Below are 25362 nucleotides of genomic sequence, written 5' to 3' on the forward strand. Positions count from 1 at the left end.
GTCGAAAAGCAATTAAGTTCCTGTTACCCCTTAGAATTAAATAGCAATTGTCTTATTTCAAAGTAAGAAGATCCTGATATTATTATTATATTAATTATCTTCCAAAAATGCTTGGAATTATATTCAATTTAAGTTAGATATAGTACTTTCAGAATAGAATATATTAAATTTATGATTCTATTAATTAAATCATTCTTTAAAGATGTATAAAACAGGAACAAGTATGAGGTGGTTGTTCCAAAAATGCTTGGAATTATATTCAATTTAAGTTATATATAGTACTTTCAGAATAGAATATATTAAATTTATGATTCTATTAATTAAATCATTCTTTAAAGATGTATAAAACAGGGACAAGTATGAGGTGGTTGTTGGTGAAGGTGCCCATAAGAAATACTCTTGATGTTCAACAAAAAAGGTTTATTGAAGTATTAACAATCAACAGTCTACAATTTACCATCAACAATTAACGATTAACCCATTTGCATCATGGTCCTACTTACGAGGACTAGACTATCACCGTGCGCGGTTGGTCGTAGGTGCAGTAAATGACATCCGAATTCTTCATGGAATTTATCGGAAATTTATTGTTCGAAACGATTGGTAGACAATGTTACTTCGCAAACATCGCATCTTACATTCTTTATAACAGAGGAAAAAAGAAAAAATTATTTATTTAAAAAAAATAAGAAATAAGAAATTAAATCATATTATTTCTCGTGGAATTCTTTAAAATGGTCGATACAATAAACCGATATAGGCGAGATGCTGACAAACGGGTCAAACGTGATCTCTCATGTCTGAAGAATACTTAGCGACTGAAATAAAAAGCAGTCGCAGCGTGCGTAATAATCCGCGCTTGCTGATAGAAGACTAATTAATTTTGCATGCAAATGGGTTAACGATTAACTATCAACGATCAACGATTAACAATCAAGAGTTAATAATCACGTATCTCGAATTGTGTGTGCTTTTTAGATTTTTGTTCCATGGGTATCTGGAGAAATCCTGACGGGAGGTCTAGGGCTGAGAAAAATTTAGCTTTGCCTAAGTGATCTAGTATTTCGTCCGAATTTGGTAAAGGATACGCGTTTTGGTCTGTTTGCTCGTTTAATTTTCTGAAATCTATAACGATTCTCCATTTTTGTTTGCGTCTAATTTCTTTGGAACTACCCAAATTGGAGCGTTATATGGACTGTCCGATGGTTCTATGATTCATTTGTTTAGCATGTTGTTGATTTGAGTCCCAATTTTTTATGACACTCGAACGGTTTATAAGATTTGATGTTTATGGATTTCTTGAGAATTTTGCATCTTAATACCCGAAATAATGGTATTGGAACACTAAATTTACACTTGGAATTTGTATTAGAATAGTTATATATTTATTTGATACATGATTTCAAAGATATTCATCGATACGCACTTGCGCGCGTCTCAGCACTTCCTTTGTCTCACCTACTGCCATACCAGACTGTTAACCGACTGAACTGTTTACATCCTTTGTTTTCGAGACGCCGTACACACACGTACTTCCACACACTAATATTTACATACATGTATTTACTACGCACCTAATCTAGGCTAGCGCATAAAGTTATACATATCTCAATAGTCAGACCCGACAATTGCCTCCAGCGAGGTCTCGACTCTATGGAAGAATGGTTCCGCAAATGGCGCTTCAAAGTCAACGAAAACAAATCCAGCCATAACTTTCACGCTACGAAAACAAACTTGCCCACAGATGACGATAAACAATATACCTATTCCATATATATATGAATAATGAATCTTTTAGAATCTTTTAGACAGTTTAAATGGTAAACTTAAGCGAAGAACATCCAGTCCAGAACAAGTCCAGATAAAACTAAATAGTAAAAAATGTCTAGATCTGAAGTTACTAATATTATATTCATGAATAACAGTATCAGCTTCAAACATTTTCTGTCCACCACCCTATAGCTAATTTTCGGATTTCTCTTTGATGAAAAGTTTCCTGAGTCCTTTCATCTTACTTCCAACTTTCCTTCCAACCTCAATTCTGAAAAACACTTCTAAACACGCTAGTGTTTTTCGACTCCTAGGGAGCTAACTTTTCAGTGCTTGAACGAGTCTACGATTCTACAAAATATTCTCCGCTCATTTCCGTACCTACGATCGCTCTTCAACGATTTCCTCTCCGCAACTTCCGATTAGCCTGACGTGTAATCGCGCTGCCTCTGCTTCTCGCGCGAGCTAAGCTCACCTTACGGATCCATAACGTCGCGGTAAACATTTTCCTTCAATATCCGCAATATCCGCAGTGTAATGAAAGAGGCTTGTGCGAAAAGAAAGAGAAGGAATCGGTCTGATAACGAGGGAAAAAATTTTGGTTGCGAACAAACGAGAGTGGCAAAAATAATCCGCGAAATTCGCCGGCAAGCACGAGCTGCAAATCGCGAAAAATTATGATCGATGTGCACTGTTCCGCAATTAAGCGAAGTTACGTGACTGATCGCCCTTTCTTCGGCCAGCAATTACGGCAAATTAGTACAACTTTTTCGCACGTCCTTCGCTTCTTTCATCCGTCTTTTTTTCCACTCTGTAACATGCTATTTTGTATAGGTCAATCCACGATATTATTGCAGGAATTATAACCCTAGCACATGGTCTAGATGATTTTTATAATTGGTTCTTCGATAGAAACATGCTCCAAATGATGTACTAGCTATGACTATACTGCGAATAAAGACAGCTAAAGAAATGGGACCTAAATAAATATTTGTTTTACACTCCAAATATTATAACGACCGCTTTACTTTGGATATTTTGTGCAATTTTGTATATTATATTTATTCTTGGTGTATTTGCATATTTCAATTTCCAAGTAAATGCATCAACATCCTCAGTCTAATGATTTTTTTTTATTTGCGTTTATTTTACAATCAATTCTCGTTAGAGGATTTTAAGAAAATTTATCTGGTGTGGAACTATGACGTGATTAATAAGTGTTTATAGTATGTTTGATTTTATTTGAATCCAGAGCTTAGGTCTAAGGTGTAATGTCTTTTTAGCCTGCGGATCTGTTCCGACGTGTCGAGTAGTTGAGTAATTAGAGGGTTTTGGTGGTTGTTAACTCTTGTGCTGTGTCTATTGCTGAATTTGGATAATTCTTCTTGGACTGTGGGTATCTTGAGGTCGTGATGTATCGTTTCGTTGGTGACGTACCAAGGTGCATCTATTAGGGATCTTAAGGTTTTCGATTGGAATCGTTGAAGAATTTCTATGTTAGAATTACTTACTATTCCCCATAGTTGGATTCCATAGGTCCAAACAGGTTTTAATATGGCTTTGTATAATGTAATTTTACTTTGCGTGTTTAAGTTAGAACGTCAGTCGATGAGCCAGTAGAATTTTTTAAATGTTGCTTTGAGTTGTTTGGTTTTATCTAAGATATGTTGTTTCCATGTCAATCTTCTGTCCAGATCCTCAGTCTAATGATGAGAAAAATTTCAAGTTACCTTACAAACAGGTCTTTATTTATTAGTAGACTACAGATTATAATACATTTATGGAAAATTTATAAGTGAGACAATACATATTGTTGAAGTGGTTACCACTCCTAAGAAAACTCTACATCTGGTCTTTAGTTTTCTCAAGCACTGAAGCCATCAAAAGACTGCGTCGAAGGCAAATCATAAACGGTACACATGCAACATTGGCTTCAGGGTTTTTCAGTCATATCAGCTCAATTATATTTCGAACTTTTACTTACCTTTTTATATTCAAAATAAATATATATTTTCTACCTTACAATTTATCCACGTGTTCTTTTGTATTCACATACACCCAATAACCTTAACATATATGATATGTGAAGATAGAAAAAATATTTTAAGTATAGTACCGGTGATAATATTTACTAGATGAAGTAAATCTTTATTTAATTCCATATCTCTATATATTCATAAAAATACGATTTTTCACAGTATCTGACCATTAGTTTGTTGGACGTTGTATTATGAAATTTGGTGATTAGTTGGAAACAGCACATATCGACCTATCAGATGGAAATCCAGTTTAGACAGTAACTGTGAAAAACAAAAAGCCGGTACTCTCTTTGATCTTCCATGAAACATCGCCGAAAAGAGGGTGTAGCGTCGTAAATGTCCTCGTGTCTTTAAAAATCGTGCCAGCATTCCTCCAATCTTTATTCTCTCCCTTGTAATAGTAACAAAAATCTCCATGATACTGCTTTGTATGATTTTACACAGTGGTATCCAAACTTCTTTTTCTTCTTTTGCTTTCTTTGAATTTCTACTACTTCCAGACATATTCGAAAAATATTGGAACTAAATCCTTCTAGAGGTAAATTTTAAGACTCGAAGAAGTATTATTTTCTTATGTAAGCATACACTTCAAAATATCTTGCAAATTAATATGTAACTATTTGACCTAACAGTATGATTTAAGATATTTCTTCCTTCTTCTACCTTTCTTCAACATGGTTGTGAGCCGAAAATAGTGGATTATCATAAATGCATACCTAAAAACTTAAAACTCTTGATAACTTTTCTAAAAACCTAAATTAGTTGTCCAAATAAATTAGATAATTTGTTGAAAATGACAACGTGAGTTTGCGCTCGCCATCCATATGCATATGCGCTAGTTACAATAAAAAGTAACTAGAAGATAGTTCCAGATACAACCGATAGGTTTGAGATGTTCTTTTGCTTTTATCCCTAGTCCATGTAAGAAAGTGCAAAAAAGATTTTTCGGCTCAGAACAATGTGATAGATTTATCCAAATTAGCTATTGTAATCCTATTTCTGAATACAGAAATAACAACATAATTTATTTTCAAAATTTGTACCCCTTTACTTGGATTTTTTAAAAATTCTTCCAATTTTTAGGTTATGTTACTTTCCTAACCCGCTCTTTTTCTCTCAATCAAACAACAGAACTTCTTTCATAAAAAGATAAAGTAACATTTTCACGTTCGGTGACACCAACGTGTTGTCAAGTGCAGGCCAAATTTTAGTATCTGCTGACACCACGTTGGTGTCACGCGCAAATTGTTAAAGTTACTAGCATATTTATGTGGATGACAAAGTGTTAATGTACTGCATAAATAGATCAATGTACAAATTAATAGTCACGAAATCAAAACTTAATTATTAACGCGAGGTCAGAAATTCCATGAAGTTGCGTTTCTGATTTTTATTTATAATAGCAAATTTTAATTTTACAAGTAAATTCGTTTATTCAACATCGCCTTCCCTGATAAAAATGAATAAATAAAAGAAGAAAGCACCATCCAATGGAACGCATTAAAATGAAGTTTCCAGAGTGTGATGATATTTTTTCAACGGAAGGGAGAACACGCTAGACCGCGAGGAAAAGAAATTAGATGGTAGCATTGTTACCACGGGCGACAGCCGTCTGGAATTTTTCCGGCCGCCATGGCGGCTATTTCGTTCCGGAAGGGCATTCCAGCGAGAACGTTTCGTGAATGCCGGCCACGGAAGAATGCGACGAAATTTTAATCCGCGTTATAATTCCTACGGTAAATGGCGTGAGTTTCGTGCCAACGTATGGAAAGAATGCGCAACAAGACGAACTACTTCCTCTAGAACTTCCGGTAATTCTCCTCAGGCGGTGCTCAAGCGAAAGTTGAAGAACGTTGGAATTAATTGTTACAAAAGAATAAAATATAAACTATAGAATTTCGATTAAGGATAAAGTAGATGTTCGTTAGAAATCACGCGTGCTTATTCATTCTGGACTTCTTAAAAATTTAGTTTTTAATTTTTCTTACAATAAGACGACGTTTTAAGGAGAAGAGTGTGGGCGATGAAAATAGAAGGTTGAATGTATGTTAAGTAATCAGGATTTTTGAATTTAAGATTCATATGATAGTGCAACGCTAACGACTACGTATATAATGCAGTTGTTGAGCCAGAAAATTGTCAGACGTCCTGTACAAATTTAACTTCGCCCATAAAATTTGAGTTCTTCAATCTCGTTTAATATATTTTATCGTAATACGACTGGTATAAATTTATTCCTCTCTCGATCCGCAGGCTAAAAAGACATTACCCTCTAAATTTAAACATTAGATTCAGCTGGAATCAAATATACCATAATCACTTATTATTCACTTCAATCAGAATCGATTGTAAACTACTTCCAAATAAAAAAAAAATTCTTCTGAAATATGTACAACTTATTATTATTAACTAATAACTTCTCTTATAGATGAAAAGAAAAGAAAGAAGAAAAAGGAAGAGATAGGAGAGAAATAAAAAATATTCAAATCTGAATATTTACTATAATCTATTATAGTATAAGTTGCTCAATAAGGCTACGTAAAATCCATTAGCAAGAACACATTTCTCAGCTCTAATTAATCCAGTATTACTACTTTGCGCACGTAATATATCGCTCTGTATCCTTATCTACATATTAAGTCCCTGACACTCAAATGTATACATCAAATCCCTCATCCACGTGTATTTTACGTTAAATCCGAGTATCACAGGTGTATCATAATTTTCATTAATCTCATATCACACATAGTTGAACAAGAACAGAAGACATAATGGAGAGGCGTACAAAATGGAAGTTTGAGAAGAGTAAATCGTCGGTACGTGCTCGTGTAAAGGTTGGAAGAAAGGAGTCGATACGCCAACTACCTGACGCAACCATGGAAAAAGAGGCTTGGGTCGAGTTCTCGCTCGCGAGATATTCGCTTCGACGTGAAATTACAAATGACGCGTATCTCACTTGAAAGTCTCGTGCAAAGTATAGAGTGTGTGCAGCGGAGCCGCCCGAGGGCTACGATATTCTCTCTTCTCCTTGTTATCCGCGCTCGAGTCACGCGCCATACAGAGACAGAGTTACATATTCATAGAACGCAAGAACCGGGTCGCTTTAGTGAGATGATGAAACGTCATCTTTCGATAAGTACTAAAAGATGCGTCAATGCGATTATTTAACCTATTTAAATTGTCAGAAAAGTATCTTTCTTTCGCAAACGTGATTTTTACAATGTACCTTCATACAAACGTGAAACCAAGTCTGTGAAATGTCGCGGTGTTTATCTCAGTACAACGAAGTGAATGATACCTAATTCAATAAAATAATATAAAACAGCAATTGTCGTTCATCAATTATCATCTTATAAAGCAAAAGAAACTTTTCAGAAAACCTAATACAACAGTGCATCTTCGTACAAACGTGAAACCAAGTCTGTGAAATGTCGCGGTGTTTATCTCAACAGAACAAAATGGATCCTATCTAATACAATAAAATAGTATAAAACAGAAATTATCGTTCATCAATTATCATCTTATGAAACAAAAGAAACTTTTCGGACAACCTAATAGATCAAAATCACAGAGATACATACTCCACGGACTAATTCTATCAACCATTTTTGTTTATTCCAACATAGATAATACAGATTCACTAAGGACACGTGAAAAGCAGAATGACAATACAACAGTGCGCCTTTGTACAAACGTGAAACCAAATCTGTGAAATGTCGCGGTGTTTATCTCAACAGAACAAAATGCATCGTACGTAATTCGACAAAATAATATAAAACAAGAAACGTTGTGCGTCTGTTACTTCCTCATTAAACGAAAGAAACTTTTCGAACAACTTAATATAATATCGATGGCGAAGTACAGATGGTTTATTCTTTATTCTCATGCGCATACAGCCCATATAATTTTTTAATAATTAATAATAATTAAGAATTGGAATAAGTAATAAATGGATAGGAATAAATGACCGCCCTATTAATGACAATGAAAACCATTTTACATCGACCCTGTAACATCGATCGCTTCACTAAAAAATGTGAAATAAAAGATTTTTCTTTTATTTGGATGTATTTTACAATCAATTCTCATTGAGAGTTATAAGTAAATTGAAAGATTTTTTGCCAAAAAAATATTACCGATTTGGAAAAGCTCTAAAGGAGTAATTTCTATTTCATTCGTTCTTTATTGTTTGACTATTTCATATCAGGCATATTAATTGTATCGCAATCTTTTTGAAGACGGTGCAAAATTAGAAATACGACTAATATTTTGTCTATTTCCATTTTTAACTGCATACCATTAGAAATTGTAACGATTGGATTTATGTGCAATCTTCTGCAAAGTATTTATTATTATAAATTTATTTTAACTTAACAAAACATGTGAATTATTTCCATTACTTCAATTGCAAGATGCATTTGCATGAAATTCCGTTATTTTACTTCAACAGCATTGTGTTTACTCAATCTATATGCATTATTTTATCACTTGATCTTTATTGGCTTAACGAAATAGAGAAATAAAAAGGGCAAACCACGAGGAAAGTTCTAACGAGTGGAACATTTCTACCTGCGTTCTCGGTATAACGATATTTTCCCCTTCATTCGATTTTATAATTGTATGCAATCTAATATCACAACGAGTATATCCGACGAGCCTGTTCATTCTAAGTAATTACAGAAGTAAAAGAACATCCAGAAATCTTGGTTTCAAGAAAATTCTAAATTCTGTCGCAAGAAACATTTTGTTCTGGAAGATCGTGGTTTTCGGAAATTTTCCACCTACGAATATGGAAGAGGAAATTTTGATCGCGACGAAACGTTTCTTTCTGAAATTGCGAAGTTTTGGGAATTTTTAATTGATAAATACAGAAAGAACATGTTTTTCAACATCTGATTCAGAAAACTCATGAATTCTGACAATTTTCAATCTATGGATATCGAAAAGAAAATTTGGGACCTTACAGTTTTTGGAAAGTTTTTTATTGGCGAATATGGAAATTTTGATACTTTTGTGGAGAATATTCGATCGATTGATATCGAAAAGAAAATTTGGGACCTTACAGTTTTCGGAAAGTCTTTTATTAACGAATATGGAAATTTTGATACTGTTGTAGAGAATATTCGATCGATTGATATCGAAAAGAAAATTTGGGACCTTACAGTTTTCGGAAAGTTTTTTATTGGCGAATATGGAAACATTGATACTAGTAGAGGTTTGTAGAGAATATACTACTATATTTCAACGATGTTTCTGAAGTGAAGAGAACATACGCAATGAAACATTTTGTTCTGGGAATTGGTAGTTTACAGGGAATTTTTCAACCTATGGATGGTTTGATATTTCTATACTTCTGTTGCATACAGAATAGGCGATATTTGATATTTGTAGAGTTTTTCGGAGAATATACTATATTATATTCCCGTTTTCAAACAGAGAGCAAATTTTTATTGCAATGAAACTTTTCGTTCTGAGAATTTGTAGTTTTTGGTAATTTTTCGATCGATGAGTAAAGAAGGTCTAATATTTATATAGTTTTGTTGAAACAAAATGATGCAAAGGTATTGGTTTTTTAAAAATATAAAGAACTGTCTTTGAACATACCTTGTTTTATTGACAAAATTATCAGCGAAGAAAATAATTATCATAAAGCTGTATAAAGTATCGTCTTGTAATTTTCTAACTAACTTTGTAAGATTCTAACTTTGGAAAACACCGAAGTGATAATTTGAGAAACACATTTTGATTTATGTTATTTTGCTAACAAGGATAGATGAATCTTTTAATAATTCGATTCTTCTAGATACTTGAGGTGGTTTAGTAGGACGTGTAGGGTGTCAATGAAATACTCGGCGTTTTTTTTACAATATATTTATTAACAATTCTCGATTTCGACTGCTCAATCACGCTTCTCGGTCATAACTCAACTCTTCTCTTGATCCATTTCGTTTCTTCTTTGTCGCCTCTCAATATCACCACTAGGCACGTGATCGTAACCGTCCGCGGCCGTCGCCACGTACGCCTTCTTCCAAGTATTCTTTTTTTTATTTGGAAGAATTTTACAATCAATTCTCATTGAGAATTATAAGTAAATTATTCTGGCGTGCTACTATATCGTGTATAATAGATGATTATCGTATGTTTGGTTCTAACTTTTTTTTTTTTTTTTGGTAGACTATTTACAATCAATTCTCATTGAGAATTATAAGTAAATTATTTTCACGTGGTATTGTAACTTGGATTATAAGAGTTTATAGTATGTTTGATTCTAGTTGAATCTAATGTTTCAATCTAAAGGGTATTGTCCTTTTAGTCTGCGGATCAAGTAATTGGGTAATTAATGGGTTACCAGTCCGTCGTGTCAAGTAATTGGGTAACTAATGGGTTTTGGTGGTTGTTAACTCTTATATTGTATCTGTTTCTGAACTTGGTTATTTTTTCTTTGACTGTGGGTATCTTAAGGTCGCGATGTATTCTTTCGTTGGTAGCATACCAAGATGTACCTATTAACACGTTCGTCACCATGTAAACCATATCTATGTGACGGGTATACTTCTGTGGGGACCCATCACCAAGCATATATTATATAAAGGATGTACAACATAAAAATATTAAAAACATATTATAGCATACTGTTTATTAATTATTCTGAATAAAATATTACATTATGCCATATCGCATGGTAATTGTCAAAACATTCCAAACACATTTGGGGTGATTTAGAGCACTTTGAACAATAATTGTAGACCGCCATCACTACTCTCCTCATTTTCAAATATATTTTCACGTTGTTTACTGAACATTTTGAGAATGAACAAACCATTGATGTACATCACAAGTATGCTTCTCGACCAAATGAAAGATCTGAGATATCTGCCATAAGATCCCTCGGAATGCTCTAGCTGTGAAGCTTATCGCTTTCTTCATTTTAGAACTAAATAATCTTTTCTTTACAATAAATCGAAGGCGATAAACAATAAATTCTCGCTTGTCACTCTATTTACATTCTGCGTACCGGTGGTCGGATTTGGGATCTGCAGGAAACTTAGCCGAATCACGCTGGGCGTCCAACGTGTTAAGGATCTTAGAGCTTTCGATTGAAATCGTTGGAAAATTTCTATGCTGGAATTACTCGCTGTTCCCCATAGTTGGATTTCATAGGTCCAAACAGATTTTAATATGGTCTTATATAGCATTATTTTACTCTGTACGCTAAAGTTGGAACGTCTACCATTGAGCCAGTAGAACTTTTTAAATTTTGATTTAAGTTGTTTGGATTTTTCTACGGTGTGTCGTTTCCATGTCATTCTTCTGTCCAGAATCATGCTCAGATATCTGACTGACTCTTTATCTGGAATAGGTGTATTGTTTATCGTCACCTGTGGGCAGGATTGTTTTTCCAGCGTGAAGATTATATGACTGGATTTATTTTCATTTATTTTGAAGCGTTTCCGAGTATTTGACTTACGCTTTATCGTTTTCTTGCTTATGTTTCGTGGGATTGTCGTAAATAGTCTGTCTACGATGGTGTATTTTGTACCGACGGAACCGCTGGAAAGTTCTTTGTTGTCTAGTGCGGCTACATACTTATTCAAAAATAAATCTAAAAAACATAGCTCAATAACATGAAGATCCTCATACCATGCGTCTAACATTCATATTAGGTCGTCCGAAAAGTTTCTTTCGTTTTATAAGGAAATAATGGATGCACAACATTTTCCGTTTTAGTTTATTTTGCCGAATTACGTATGATCTATTTTGTTCTATTAAGATAAAGATTACAACGATGAATTAGTCTACCGCTAATCGTATGCATTCGATTTTAACGATTAATTTGTTTATACGACGAAACATCAGCACTGTAGACACCATCGATGTTAGAGCCATGGATGGAAGTTTTGCACCTTTGTTTATTGATGAATTAGATTAATCTTTTTGCTACATTAAAATTCTTGTATTTCATTCCAAAGTATATTCACAAATATATAGTCTGCTTTTCATAACAACACATTTTCTCACAGCGGTCTCTCTTCCCTTTTCTTATTTCTTTCTACTCGCCTAGAAAAATATACATATTCGAATAATACGATATACATACGTAATGTCGTAAATCTCGGGGTAATTCAGGTGATCGATTCTGAAGTCTGAAAATCGAGTTTATTGTGAAAATACTTAAATGAAATACGGGAGTAAACAACCATTAATACCAACCGATAACAGTAAACAGTAAATAACAAGTTCTGTGCAATGTCTACCTGAAAATCGAGAATCGATTTTCAACGTCCTCAGCTACCGATCTTTCTCCGTCAATCTTCAATGTTTTAAATAATTATTCTTTTTTCTGTGATCTTGTCTATCTCTGATATTGCTTTCTGCCCGTCCGTGTAGGAAATGAGTGTCTCTCAAAATAGTTGTCCGTAAAACAAAGAAAGTCGCTCTGTCCGTGAAACAATGAAAGTCGTGCTGTTCCTGAAACAAAGAAAGTCGTGCTGTCCGTAAACAAAGAGAGTCCCTATCACACTTGAACTCTAGGGAGTTTACACATATAATATACGTAATACGAAAAATATATGTGGCTAACATGTGGCAAAAATATAACTTCATTGACAAATGTTATCATGCGTTCGTTTAAAAATATCTATATATCAGGTCGTCCGAAAAGTTTCTTCGTTTTGTAAGGAAATAATGAATGCACAACATTTTCCATTTTATATAATCTTATCGAATCATTTTGTTTTATCAAAATAAAGATCACAACGTTCGACAGATTAGATTTCATGTTTGTATAAAGATACATCGTTGTAAAAGACGTGTCTGTAAAAGAAAGACACTTTTCGGACAACCTAATATTTCTTCTTCCACCCTCTGACCTTCTACTCCCTTCGTCAATCGTTCAGTAGTAACCGACTACTGGGAATGTTTCAAGAATTGTATCAAATATCAAGAAATGTATCAAATGTTACAAGAATTACCCTCTGCCTCGCCCCTTTCCTATTTCCGGAAACGAAACGAATCTCTAGTGTAACTTGTCTGGTTCACTTCTTTGTCGCAGAAGCGGACAGCGGCGCTATTGAGCCCAGCATCAATCATTTCGGAGTGGACGAGGAGGACCATCGTATCCAGGAGGACGAAAGGATCGCGAACCAGACCGTCGCCAGCGATCTAGCTGCGGTCGCGTTTCGAGTGCACGTCAACGATACTAACAACGAAACTCCAATAACCAAAACTATCCATAGCTTCCCCACCGATCACGAGAACCTCGTGAACATGTCGCGAATGGACGAAGTTAGCGTCGCGGAATTGCAAAGGGATCAAAGTAACCTGTTACCTGTCACGGTGTCACAGAACGATGTTCACGAGCCGCAACGCAATCCATTGGGATCAGACGCAAAGTCGGCAGAGCGCAACAGTTCTGAAAACAAAGTGGAACTCGCGAACAATGATTTCGTCTCGTCGACTCGACCGAATCGAGCAGAAATCGTATCAAGTATCGTTCCTTTGGAGATCCGGTCGCCTGGTTCCAAGAATGACGATTACTTGCACGGCGTCCAGGTAGACGACGAGGATCTGTCGAACGTGGTAGAGCACGAAGACGAGTTAATAGATGGTTCTAACGTGGACAAATCTCGCAGAGGAAACTCGATTAGGTTTACAACCGTGTCAATCCGTGAGACTATCGTCACGGAGGTGAAACCGATCGAGCAGAAGAACGTCGAGGACATAAGAGCGATCTCGTTCCAAGTACCTGCAATTGGCAAAGAAGCAGAAGACGCGGACAAGCGACAACAAGATAACGAAGACCCAAGAAACGTCATGGAGTCAAGGAAGGATCATTCCAGGCCGATGAACAACCTGCTGTTGGCGGGTGGTAAGTCGACGAAGGCGTTTTACGAGATCAAACCGTCGATCAAAACCGAGATGGAGCCCGATCAGCTTAACCCTAGCAGCACTCAGCGACCCTTGCCCGGTAGGAAGTTTGTGCTACCCAGCGTCGACAGCGCCTTTGGCAAGTTCGGGCCTTACTTCGAAGACGGCGATCAGGAGATAAACATCACTGCCAGAATAGGCAGCACTATGCTGCTCGACTGCAAAATCGGCATGCTTGGCAACAAGGAGGTAATTTCCCTTTTTCCTTCTTCTGTTTTCCGCTTTCTTTTTTCTGGTTATGTAAATACGGTTTATCTGAAAAATAATGGCTTCATATTTCTTATATTATTATTATTTTTACTTAGTCTGTGCCTTTCGGCTTTGGACGAATTTTCGGTTTTACATCTCGTTTACCTGTCACTCTTTTTACATTCTCTCAGTCTTATGGCGTTATCACCTTATTGCCTCCTCCCTTATATCTATCTAAACTCTTTTCTTGTCTATCTCTCTTTTCTTATATTTCCTTATATTTATCTTCTTATATTTTCTTATATTTCTTATTATTATCATTTCCTTATTTACCTCCCCTCTTATCTACTTTCTCATATTGCACTCCATTATATATTCTGTCTCTAAAACTATGACAACTTTGGGGCTTATTCCTCCTTGCTGTGCTTCCTTATTGTCGTTCCTCCCCGTCTTGTATTGCCCTTCTCTTCTCCGTTATTGTTTTCAATTCCATTAGTCCTTCTCCAGTCTCGTTTAGTATTTTTTCTGCACCCTTTGGTCCTCCCATTATTTCGCATTCTTCTATCACGTGTCTTGGGTCTTCTTCTTTCCTTTTACATAGCCTGCATCTTTTTTCTCTCTCTTCTTTCTAGTAGTCCCTTGCTTTGGTCTCGTTTCCACATCTGAATCTTGCTAATATTTTTCTGTCCTTTCACTTCATCCTCCCTTCTAAGTATTTTGGTAACTCTTCTTTGGCGATTTTTCTATAATGTCATATTTCTTATAAATTGTTGTGTAATTGCTATCTAGCAATGTTTTTATTCATATCTTGAGGCTGTGTTTGCATATCAAAGTATGTTTTATGAGCATCAAACATTATTTGCTATCTAGGTATTAACGATTAAAGAGATAGCACCTGTTAGTCTGTCTAATTTCTTTTACGTGATAATGTACTTGCTCATTCTAGCAATTGTTTATGAATGTTTTGATAAAAAGCAAATATCATTGCTTTGTCTGATTCGACTCTCTGTAATCACTTTGTATACTCAAAATTCCAATGAATAACTCGTAGAGAAAACAGTGCAGCCGTACAAACAGACATGATATGGCAATGATTTTCTCAAGGTCACTTCAAAAATATATCACTAAAAATCTATTCATTTATTGCTCGACCGTTTATAACGTTATATCGATGTTGCAAAAACAGAGCTTGAATAAAACGAATGTTTAAATCTTCATACACATTGAATGTTCGAATTAATAAATTAAAAGAATTTGTCCCATTACTTTTTAGACAGACTGTATATATTTTGTTACATACAGGAGAAAATCATAAAAGATATAACTTAGAAAAAACGAAGCTGGCACCCCGCTGGGGGTAGCCACCCACATGCTATATTTATTTTTATTTTATTTATTTTTTCACCAATAAGATATAAAACTTTACCAAATGTCCATAAGGACAAATTGTAAAAAACCAAAATAAAATAAAAAAAAATATAGGAGAAACAAGATAAACAAGGGAAGCATTGATTTTCTTTTATTATCTCGTGGTGAGATGCTTTTTCCGTAAAGACATACATAAGTAAAATTTGTTTCTCCCTTTTCATTTTACGTTTTATTCTCCCCTTTCTTCTTTATAAGTATCACATATACATACACATATCTGACGTTTCATAAAGAAAGAAACTTAAGGAGGAAATACGATAAACAAGGGAAAACGTTGATTTATCTTTATCGTCGCACGGTATGAAGTAATATTTCAGCGAAGATATAAAAAATATTTAAACTGACAAATAGAAATAAATAGAACGTTGTATGAATTTTACATATTCGCTTTCACGTAGAATGTACGTTAGAAAATTCGATCGTCGATTCGCGGATCTTTTTGGTTGCTTCTCTTTTTCATTTTGCTAGTAAACCAGAGTACGAAATGTTCCGCTTTGTCGCAGCGAGAATTTATCTATTTCACGTCTCTCTGTCACTGTCGTTGCCCTTTGGGGTACCTTTATTATTCCGTTGCTTTTACGAGACGGCGACCGTAGCGGTGGCTGCTGATGCAACTTGCGAAATAGGATGGGCGATGTCATGATGAAAAACCGGCTGCAACGGTCTTGTTATATTTTTATGATCTCCGTGTCGCACGATAAAAAGGTCCCGCGATGATGAAGCGAGATGAAGTGGCGAGAACGTGGATCGATTTCGTGCCTTTCCGCTAGCTAAATTTCCCTTTCACAGCTCTATAACATTCGTTGCATACAATTATAAAATCGAATGAAAAGGAAAATATCGTTATACCGAGAACGCAGGTAGAAATGTTCCACTCGTTAGAATTTTCCTCGTGGTTTGTCCTTTTTATTTCTCTATTTCGTTAAGCCAATAAAGATCAAGTGATAAAATAATGCATATAGATTGAGTAAACATAATGCTGTTGAAGTAAAATAGCGGAATTTCATGCAAATGCATTTTGCAATTGAAGTAATGGAAATAATTCACATATTGTTTCGTTAAGATAAAATAAATTTATAATAATAAATACTTTACAGAAGATTGCACATAAATCCAATCGTTACAATTTCTAATGGTATGCAGTTAAAAATGGAAATAGACAAAATATTAGTCGTATTTCTAATTTTGCACCGTCTTCGAAAAGATTGCGATATAATTAATATGCCGGATATGAAATAGTCAAACAATAAAGAACAAATGAAATAGAAATTACTCCTTTAGAGCTTTTCCAAATCGGTAATATTTTTTTGGCAAAAAATCTTTCAATTTACTTATAACTCTCAATGAGAATTGATTGTAAAATACATCCAAATAAAAGAAAAATCTTTTATTTCACATTTTTTAGTGAAGCGATCGATGTTACAGGGTCGATGTAAAATGGTTTTCATTGTCATTAATAGGGCGGTCATTTATTCCTATCCATTTATTACTTACTCCAATTCTTAATTATTATTAATTATTAAAAAATGATATGGACTGTATGCGCATGGGAATAAAAAATAAACCATCTGTACTTCGCCATCGATATTATATTAAGTTGTTCGAAAAGTTTCTTTCGTTTAATGAGGAAGTAACAGACGCACAACGTTTCTTGTTTTATATTATTTTGTCGAACTACGTACGATGCATTTTGTTCTGTTGAGATAAACACCGCGACATTTCACAGATTTGGTTTCACGTTTGTACAAAGGCGCACTGTTGTATTGTCATTCTGCTTTTCACGTGTCCTTAGTGAGTCTGTATTATCTATGTTGGAATAAACAAAAATGGTTGATAAAATTAGACCGTGGAATATGTATCTCTTTGATTTTGATCTATTAGGTTGTCCGAAAAGTTTCTTTTGTTTCATAAGATGATAATTGATGAACGACAATTTCTGTTTTATACTATTTTATTGAATTAGATATGATCCATTTTGTTCTGTTGAGATAAACACCGCGACATTTCACAGACTTGGTTTCACGTTTGTACGAAGATGCACTGTTGTATTAGGTTTTCTGAAAAGTTTCTGTTGCTTTATAAGATGATAATTGATGAACGACAATTTCTGTTTTATACTATTTTATTGAATTAGGTATCATTCACTTCGTTCTACTGAGATAAATACCGCGACATTTCACAGATCTGGTGATGCACTATTTTTTTTTTTTTTTTTTTTTTTTCTGAAAAGTTTCTGTTGCTTTATAAGATGATAATTGATGAACGACAATTTCTGTTTTATACTATTTTATTGTAGTAGATATTATCCATTTTGTTCTGTTGAGATAAACACTGCGACATTTCACAGACTTGGTTTCACTTTTGTATGAAGGTACACTGTTGTAAAAAACATGTTTGCGAAGGATACTTTTCGGACAACCTAATACTTTGACCTGTGATAGAGAAGGACATTTTTATAACTTAATAGTACGTCATATATCATTTTGCAAAGGAAGTAGGCTTATGGCCGAAAATGAATCCACAGAACGACGTTTCATGCGTTGCAAACACGAGTTGAAGATTATACTGAGAAACGTAATTTCAAAGCGCTCGTCCAGGCTGCTGCTTTCTAATCATATCGATATCAGTCCAACATTCACAGAGGAATCACTGAATTAAATGAAACTGATGAGCAACAAATTCCTTGCAATTGCGAATAGTTAACAATGAACTTGAAATTGAGAAATTTTGCAAACGGAACCAAGCAGGAGACTATTCCTGGATGATGCAAAAGGTCTCATTCCGATAGCTCAATCCAATTCTGAATAATCGAATAAACATACATAAAAATTGGAATTTTGTAAAAAATAATATACAAAAAGCAAATGCAATAAAATTTTGTAAATGAATCAGCGGGGCAACATGCTCTACGAGATGCAAAAAGAATCGTTTTAATTGGTCAAACGGTTTCGTAGAAACCATCAAACATACACGAGATCGGTGCGAGAATATTAGTTTAATAAAAAAAAAAAAAATTGTTTACGATGACCAAATCGAAAAATTGTTTTTAACTGGTCCAACCGGAAAACATACCCTATAACATGCATAATAAATCATCCCGATTGGTCAAGCCGTTTCGGAGAAATTATCGAACATACATAAAAAAAAAAAAAAATTAAAAATATGTATACATGCTCAAACATAAATATTTTCCTCCTTTTCCGAAGTTGGTATAGTGAAATGTTGCATTAATCCAACGCTCGTTTTTAATGGCTGACCGATTTTCAAAATTGGAGATGTACCGAAAATAGAATTTGGAATATAGAGCAACGATAACGGATTACGATCGTATGTTACGATCACAGCTATTCGAATTTGTTCCACTATGTTAGATTAGAAAGTGTTATAGAGATTCATACAAGGACAAAAGGAAAATAATAATAAAAAGCCAAACTATAATTCTTGTTATCTTTCAAGAACCACTATTTCACTATCATTGAAATATATGTTGGCGTATTCTTCTTGGAAAGACATTCTTGAAACAGTATCCTATTTATTTCGTTCTAGAATTCTTATCGAGTAGTCGGGAGCACTTCCGGTGTCCTAGAAAACGTAGAAAGTTTCTGATTCCAAAAAGTCTAAAAAGTCTTGAAAGACTCGGAATTTCATATTGCAGAGATCTTTGCATCCTGAATATTTTTCGCTAATGTTTCTCAAGAAATTTCGTGAAACTGGATGATTGTAATGTTAAATTTGATTTTTTCAAGTAAAACTTTAACCAAATCCCTTTAATGTAGTTGATATTTGACAAAGAATACAATTTGATAATTATAAATATTTATAAACTTGTAAATAAGTTTATAAACTTATAAATATTTATAAACTTGTAAATTAAATTAGGTATATAAATTTGACCTCTCAAACTCGAATTTCAAAGATTGAGTTAAAGTAATAACTCAATTACATATTTCAGAACTCAAAGAAATCTTGCGTTCTGAATCTCTACAAGCGTCTCAAAACATCTCTAAAAGTGTCGTTTGATCAGCAAACGATTGGAAAATGGAGCTGTGAGCGAGAATGATTACAATTGCAAACATGATTCGTTTGTATCTTCGCGGTGTAACTGGTCATAAAATGTAAACAACTTTTCGCATCGTAATCAGCTGAGGAAAAAGCAAGCAAGGCGAAACTGAGAAGATTAAACAGAAAGGAAGATGGGGAACGGAGAATGAGAGAAACGGTCGTTGAAGATCTTAGATGAATTCATATTCCACAGAATACGTATTTCAAAGCCGATTCCGGCGACAGTAACAGCCAACAGCGAAAAGGAGCATTGCCTATCGATTCGAGAAGAAAATATCGAGTAAATTTGTGCGATATTCAAGCCACTGTGGATCTAATGGTAATATGAAATGATCAAAGACTAAAAAGAAAACACCCCACTGACCTCACCAAATAAATAAGTCAAATTCGAAGATGGTAACCCACTGGGGGTAGCCATCCACATGTTATTTAGCAATTAAGTTAGAAAAATTTTCCAAATGCCCAGCTGGACAAATTGTAAAGTACAAATTAAATAATAAAAAAAAAAAAGAAATAGCCAGGGAATTTGTACACGATAATTTGTAGAGGACTTGTGTAGAGGGTGGTTGATCGTGAGATTTATAAGACGAGATTGCTCGTTGTCGAAACCGTCAAGTATATTTAAAATAATAAATAAAAAAATAAATATACAGAGACTATTGGCCGAGACGCTCGTACTAACGGATTCGCTAAAGACAATGTAAATCGCTCGTAAGATCGCTAGTAGCTCGTTGATAACTGATCGATACTCGTAGATACTGACTCGCGCTACTAACTGATAACTGATAGATAACTGAACTGGTAACTCTTTCGAGAGTGGGAAAATTCAAAATTCGTCTTTGTTCGACGGTTGCACGTAGTGGCGACATCGTTTTGCCTGGAGTTTATTTATTATTACATTACGTGTTTCCTAACGATATTGATACTCCGAGGCAAAACAACAACATGGTTTGGATTGTTCTCTAGCTCATGTGCCGCTACAAATTTATCGTATTAGTAATGTTACTAAATTGACAAAATATAATTTGTAGGCTATATTTTGCAGTTGTATATTAAATAAAATAATCAGTGTCCTGTAATATTTTTAACTGCAGTAGAATTATTCATATTGAAAAGTAATATTAGTTCAGCTCGTGTCTGCTTCTGAAAATATTCGTATCTTTTTCTCACCATTTATTTCTTGGATATTTGAGCAATGGTTTGATAATTGAAAAAGAGTTATTTTCTATACCATAAATTTGCTGATAAAAATTTCTTCCAAACGCTTTAGCACGTTGACTGCCATGAGACCCGTATTCGGGTGTCAGCAAAGTTTCTGGTAGGGCTGCCCATATTCGGGTGTCGTTTATTTGACTACTTGCGAAGGATTGTCGTAGGTATTGGAAAAGATATTCCAGAGGAAATAATAAAACTATTGAATTGTTATAAAAGTAATACGATAATGGTTCATTTAAAAAATTATTTAGAATGTAAAACTTTAAAGCATTCTATACGTAGCTGAGGTTGGTTGGGACAATTTGGACAATAAGTTGTTGTTTTCTTTAAATTCTTTGTGTCTTTGTTCGGCCCATTCGACGTCTTTTATTTGCGTAATATAGTTTACATGCGCGTCTAATGCTTCTTCCGGAATCATTTTTCCGAACGGCGATATTATGCTGACTCCGTCGAAGACAAGGATTTTTTGTATTTTCAGACAACCCTAATAATTTTGCAACTAATAATTCTCTAAATATTTTAATATTTATATTCTTCCTTGTTACAATTTTGTAAACCGTCAAAGCGTTTTCAACAGAAATTCCCAGAAGGAATTGGACGCCAAGTTTTCTGTACCATTTGATTCCTTTTCTAATTTGGTGGCATAAGAAACCACTTGGTCGGAATAATCTATACCACACTTTCCTTCATTATATTCAATAACAGCTAGTGGTTTTAATATTGCGAACAAACGAAACGAGAGATCATTCCTGAGACTACCACTTGAGCCACTTGCATTACTAAAATATCGATGGGAGTATCTAGCAGAAAACGCTTGGTACTGACGAAGATTTTCTTGAAAACACGCGTGGCAGTCAACGTGTTAGGCACTTCACTTTTGCTTAGTCAAAGAGTAAATCACCTGTCTCTGTAACTTAATTCAGAATAAACGGAGATGAATGGAAAAAACATGTCAATTAGCTAGTCCAATTTGCAATATACCTTGTCAAAACATCATCTGTTATAATTCTGTTATAATAAATCATCCAAGAGCCACTTATGATTTGTCTTGGGCGCAATAATCATTCATAACATCAAGTTAGAATAAATGACGTTACGTGGAATAGTGTGGAACACTTCTCTTTAAACCTGAAGACTTGTGAAACCCTCGGAAACTCAGTATTCATTATGAATTCCGCAATCGGAAACGGTCACATGTTGCTTATTGTATTTCCTGAGCGCCATTTAAGCTCGTTTTCAATGGATTAATTAACAAATCCCGTTTGAATACAATAGGACATTTGCATAAAACGTTGTTCGTTTAATGGCGTATAATTTTACCGCGTTTTCACGTAAATGTAAACGAGAATGATAGCCACGGACCGATTATCGAGTGTGATTGGCTGGACACGTTTGGCGCGATGTCAACGGAGCGTTGTTATTTGATCAATTGGTTCAGCCACACGCGGTACCATAAAATGGTATCTCTTTCAAAAGGAAAGTTTCATCGTCAATGTTATTGTTTTACAATGGGCAATGGTCCATAAAAGGGTGAGACGTTTGCTATTTATCAAAAAGGTAACGCGAGTCCATGTTCGAAAAAATGGTAAAAATGTTTTTATGCTTGAAACCTTACCATTTGAAATTTGACATTATTTAATTTTAACATTTCAATCTAGCAAATTGAATTGAAAAATTTTATATCGAAATTTATATGTAAAAAGTCTTGTCGAGGTGACTTACCTCTTTCGTGTTTCTGGGGTAAGTGCTAAGTCACTTTCCCTGTGACCAGATGATTCTAAGATTTGTTTATCATGCTACACGCGCCGCGAGGTACCATGCATCGGGTCGTCAGCCACACGTACATATTTCTTAACCCTTTCGCTTCGAGCACCACGTCACCCATATCTATGTGACTTTCGTGGGAGCCTCGTCGCCCAAATATGGATGACGCTCTTTTTGCTCGAGTTAATTAAATATAGGATATCATATATAGGATAAACAACATACAAATATTAAAAACACATTATACCATACTTTTTATTAATTTATATTCTGGATAAAATATTACATTATGCTACATCGCATGGTATTCGTTAAAACATTCCAAATACATTTGGGGTGATTTTGGGCACTTCGAACAATAATTGTAGACCGTCATCACTACTCTCCTCACTTTCAAATATATTTTCACGCTGTTTACTGAACATTTGGAGGATGAACAAATCACTGATGTGCATCTCACATGTATGCTTCTTGACCAAATGAAAGATCTAAGATGTCTGCCATGAGATCCCTCGGAATACTCTAGCTGGAAAACTTATCGCTTTCTTCATTTCAGAAATAAATAATCTTTTCTTTACAATGAATAGAAGGCGATAAACAATGAATTCCTGCTTGTCGCTCTATTTACATACTGCGTACCGGCGGTCGAATTTGGGCCCGCAAGAAATTTAGTCGAATCACGCTGGGTGACGAACGTGTTGTAGGCGGCACCCGCAAAATGACCTGTGGCTAGGAGTGCCGCTTATAGGCAGCATCAACAAGATGACCTATGGGTAGAGCATCTCATATATCCGGAATCCAAATGATGCATATACAAGTATTATCTGTAATCAATAATATATCTTTTGTTATCGGCAGAACATTTTCTGTAAATTCTGTTGACATATTGGATTAATCACTTCTTAACCCCTTGACCTACACACTATCTGCCGATCACGCCAGCCATAATAAGCAAGAAGTTCGGTCACGCGCCGTGCCATTCATCTGTTCAACCGTGTGCCCGAACTGGCGCAAAATGTATACTTCTTATGACATGTATATTTAGGCGCTGTGAAAGGAATTGTGAAATAGTAAACAACGTTTGAGGACAAATAGTGTTTTTAAGACGTTTAGGGCGTACTCATGATCCATTGATCAGTTAACAAAAACAATTTATTATTTCAAAGTGGATAATGAATCACTAGCAATTTGTAAATTACCACGAGTCAGACTCGTGGGTTCCGTTTATAGCACCGAGCGAGACTCGTGGTTATAGGCCAATGGGTTAAAGGTTTTTTTTTTAATTTGCATTTATTTTACAATCAATTTTCGTTAGAGAGTTTTAAGTAAATTTATCTGGCGTGGTACTATGACGTGATTAATAAGTGTTTATAGTATGTTTGATTTTATTTGAATCCAGAGCTTAGGTCTAAGGTGTAATGTCTTTTTAGCCTGTGGATCTGTTCCGACGTGTCAAATAGTTGAGTAATTAGAGGGTTTTGGTGATTGTTAACTCTTGTGCTGTGTCTATTGCTGAATTTGGATAATTCTTCTTTGACTATGGGTATCTTGAGGTCGTGATGTATCGTTTCGTTGGTGACGTACCAAGGTGCATCTATTAGGGATCTTAAGGTATTCGATTGGAATGGTTGAAGAATTTCTATGTTGGAATTACTTGCTGTTCCCCATAGTTGGATTCCATAGGTCCAAACAGGTTTTAATATGGCCTTGTATTATGTAATTTTACTTTGCTTGTTTAAGTTGGAAAGTCGGCCGATGAGCCAGTAGAATTTTTTAAATTTTGCACCGAGTTGTTTGGTTGTATCTAAGATATGTTGTTTCCATGTCAATCTTCTGTCCAGAGTCATGCCCAGATATCTGACTGACTCTTTATCTGGAATAGGCATGTTGTTTATCGTCACCTGTGGGCAGGTTTGTTTTCGTAGCGTGAAAGTTATGTGGCTAGATTTGTTTTCGTTGACTTTGAACCACTCTTCCATAGAGTCGAGGCCTCGCTGGAGAGTAGAGGAGGCAATTGTCGGGTCTGAGTGTGACGCTAATAAGGCTATATCGTCAGCAAATGTCGCTGTGATTATATCTGTCGAAGTTGGTAAGTCTACAGTGTAGATGTTGAACAGCAGGGGTCCGAGGACACTGCCTTGGGGTATGCCAGCTTCTTTTGGAAATGTCGAGGTTATAGCGTCTAAATGTTTTACCTTGAATTGTCTATTGACTAGGTAGGATTTTAGGATGGAGTAGTAGGTGTGTGGTAGGGTTTTTTTTAGTTTGAACAAAAGTCCTTCATGCCATACTTTGTCGAATGTCTGTTGAATGTCTAGAAATACCGCACTGTAATATTTTTTTTCTGTCTAGGGTGACTTTGTGAGTTAAACGATGAATTTGCTGTATCATAGAATGTTGCTTTCGGAAACCGAATTGGTGATCTGGCAGAAGGGGTTAAAGTTACACATTGTTGAAACAACATCAAAACGTTTCACGTAATATATTTCAAACATCCAAACGATCGTATACTGTTTCATGCTAAAAAATCTATTAAATCCATGGACAGTGAAAGGATATTTCATGTACGGTTCTCACAAGAATTATTGTTATTTAAAATTTGGGAAAATGTTTATACAGCAACCACGCACACTATGCGTATTTCTGGCGCGCGTTTCCGTTCAGTGACAGTACTTCGGTGAACTGGACTGCCGAAACGAAAGGGTTAAAAATCTATTTATAAAATTCCTCGCCAAACCTAATCTAGTTGCTATCAATAGATCCGATGAGTGTTACCTCTGTAGAAGACGTGACACTAACATAGCTAAAATATCAATTTGAAAATTTGTATTTCAGTGTTTATATTCGACCAATTAAACATATTTGGCTGGTTAAATTGAAATACTTGAACTAGAAAATCCTATTGTTAGGTTTATTTAAATTTAAATAATTGCTTAACAAACCGATGCATGAAAAAATTTGCAAAAAT

General features: G+C 35.0%; 2 protein-coding genes across 4 annotated transcripts in view; one reads left to right on the forward strand and one right to left on the reverse strand.

The window, feature by feature from the left end:
- LOC132910331 (uncharacterized) overlaps positions 1-25362 on the forward strand; it is a 456316-nt gene that overhangs the window by 351813 nt on the left and 79141 nt on the right. The window contains exon 5 of the mRNA XM_060965963.1: positions 12862-13925. Within this exon, the coding sequence (XP_060821946.1) occupies positions 12862-13925 (1064 nt within the window). The remainder of the gene's footprint in view (positions 1-12861; positions 13926-25362) is intronic.
- LOC132910340 (uncharacterized) overlaps positions 1-25362 on the reverse strand; it is a 182689-nt gene that overhangs the window by 64606 nt on the left and 92721 nt on the right. The gene's annotated exons all lie outside the window — the stretch shown is intronic.

The sequence above is a fragment of the Bombus pascuorum genome, chromosome 9 (assembly GCF_905332965.1).
Source record: "Bombus pascuorum chromosome 9, iyBomPasc1.1, whole genome shotgun sequence".
NCBI lineage: Eukaryota > Metazoa > Arthropoda > Insecta > Hymenoptera > Apidae > Bombus > Bombus pascuorum.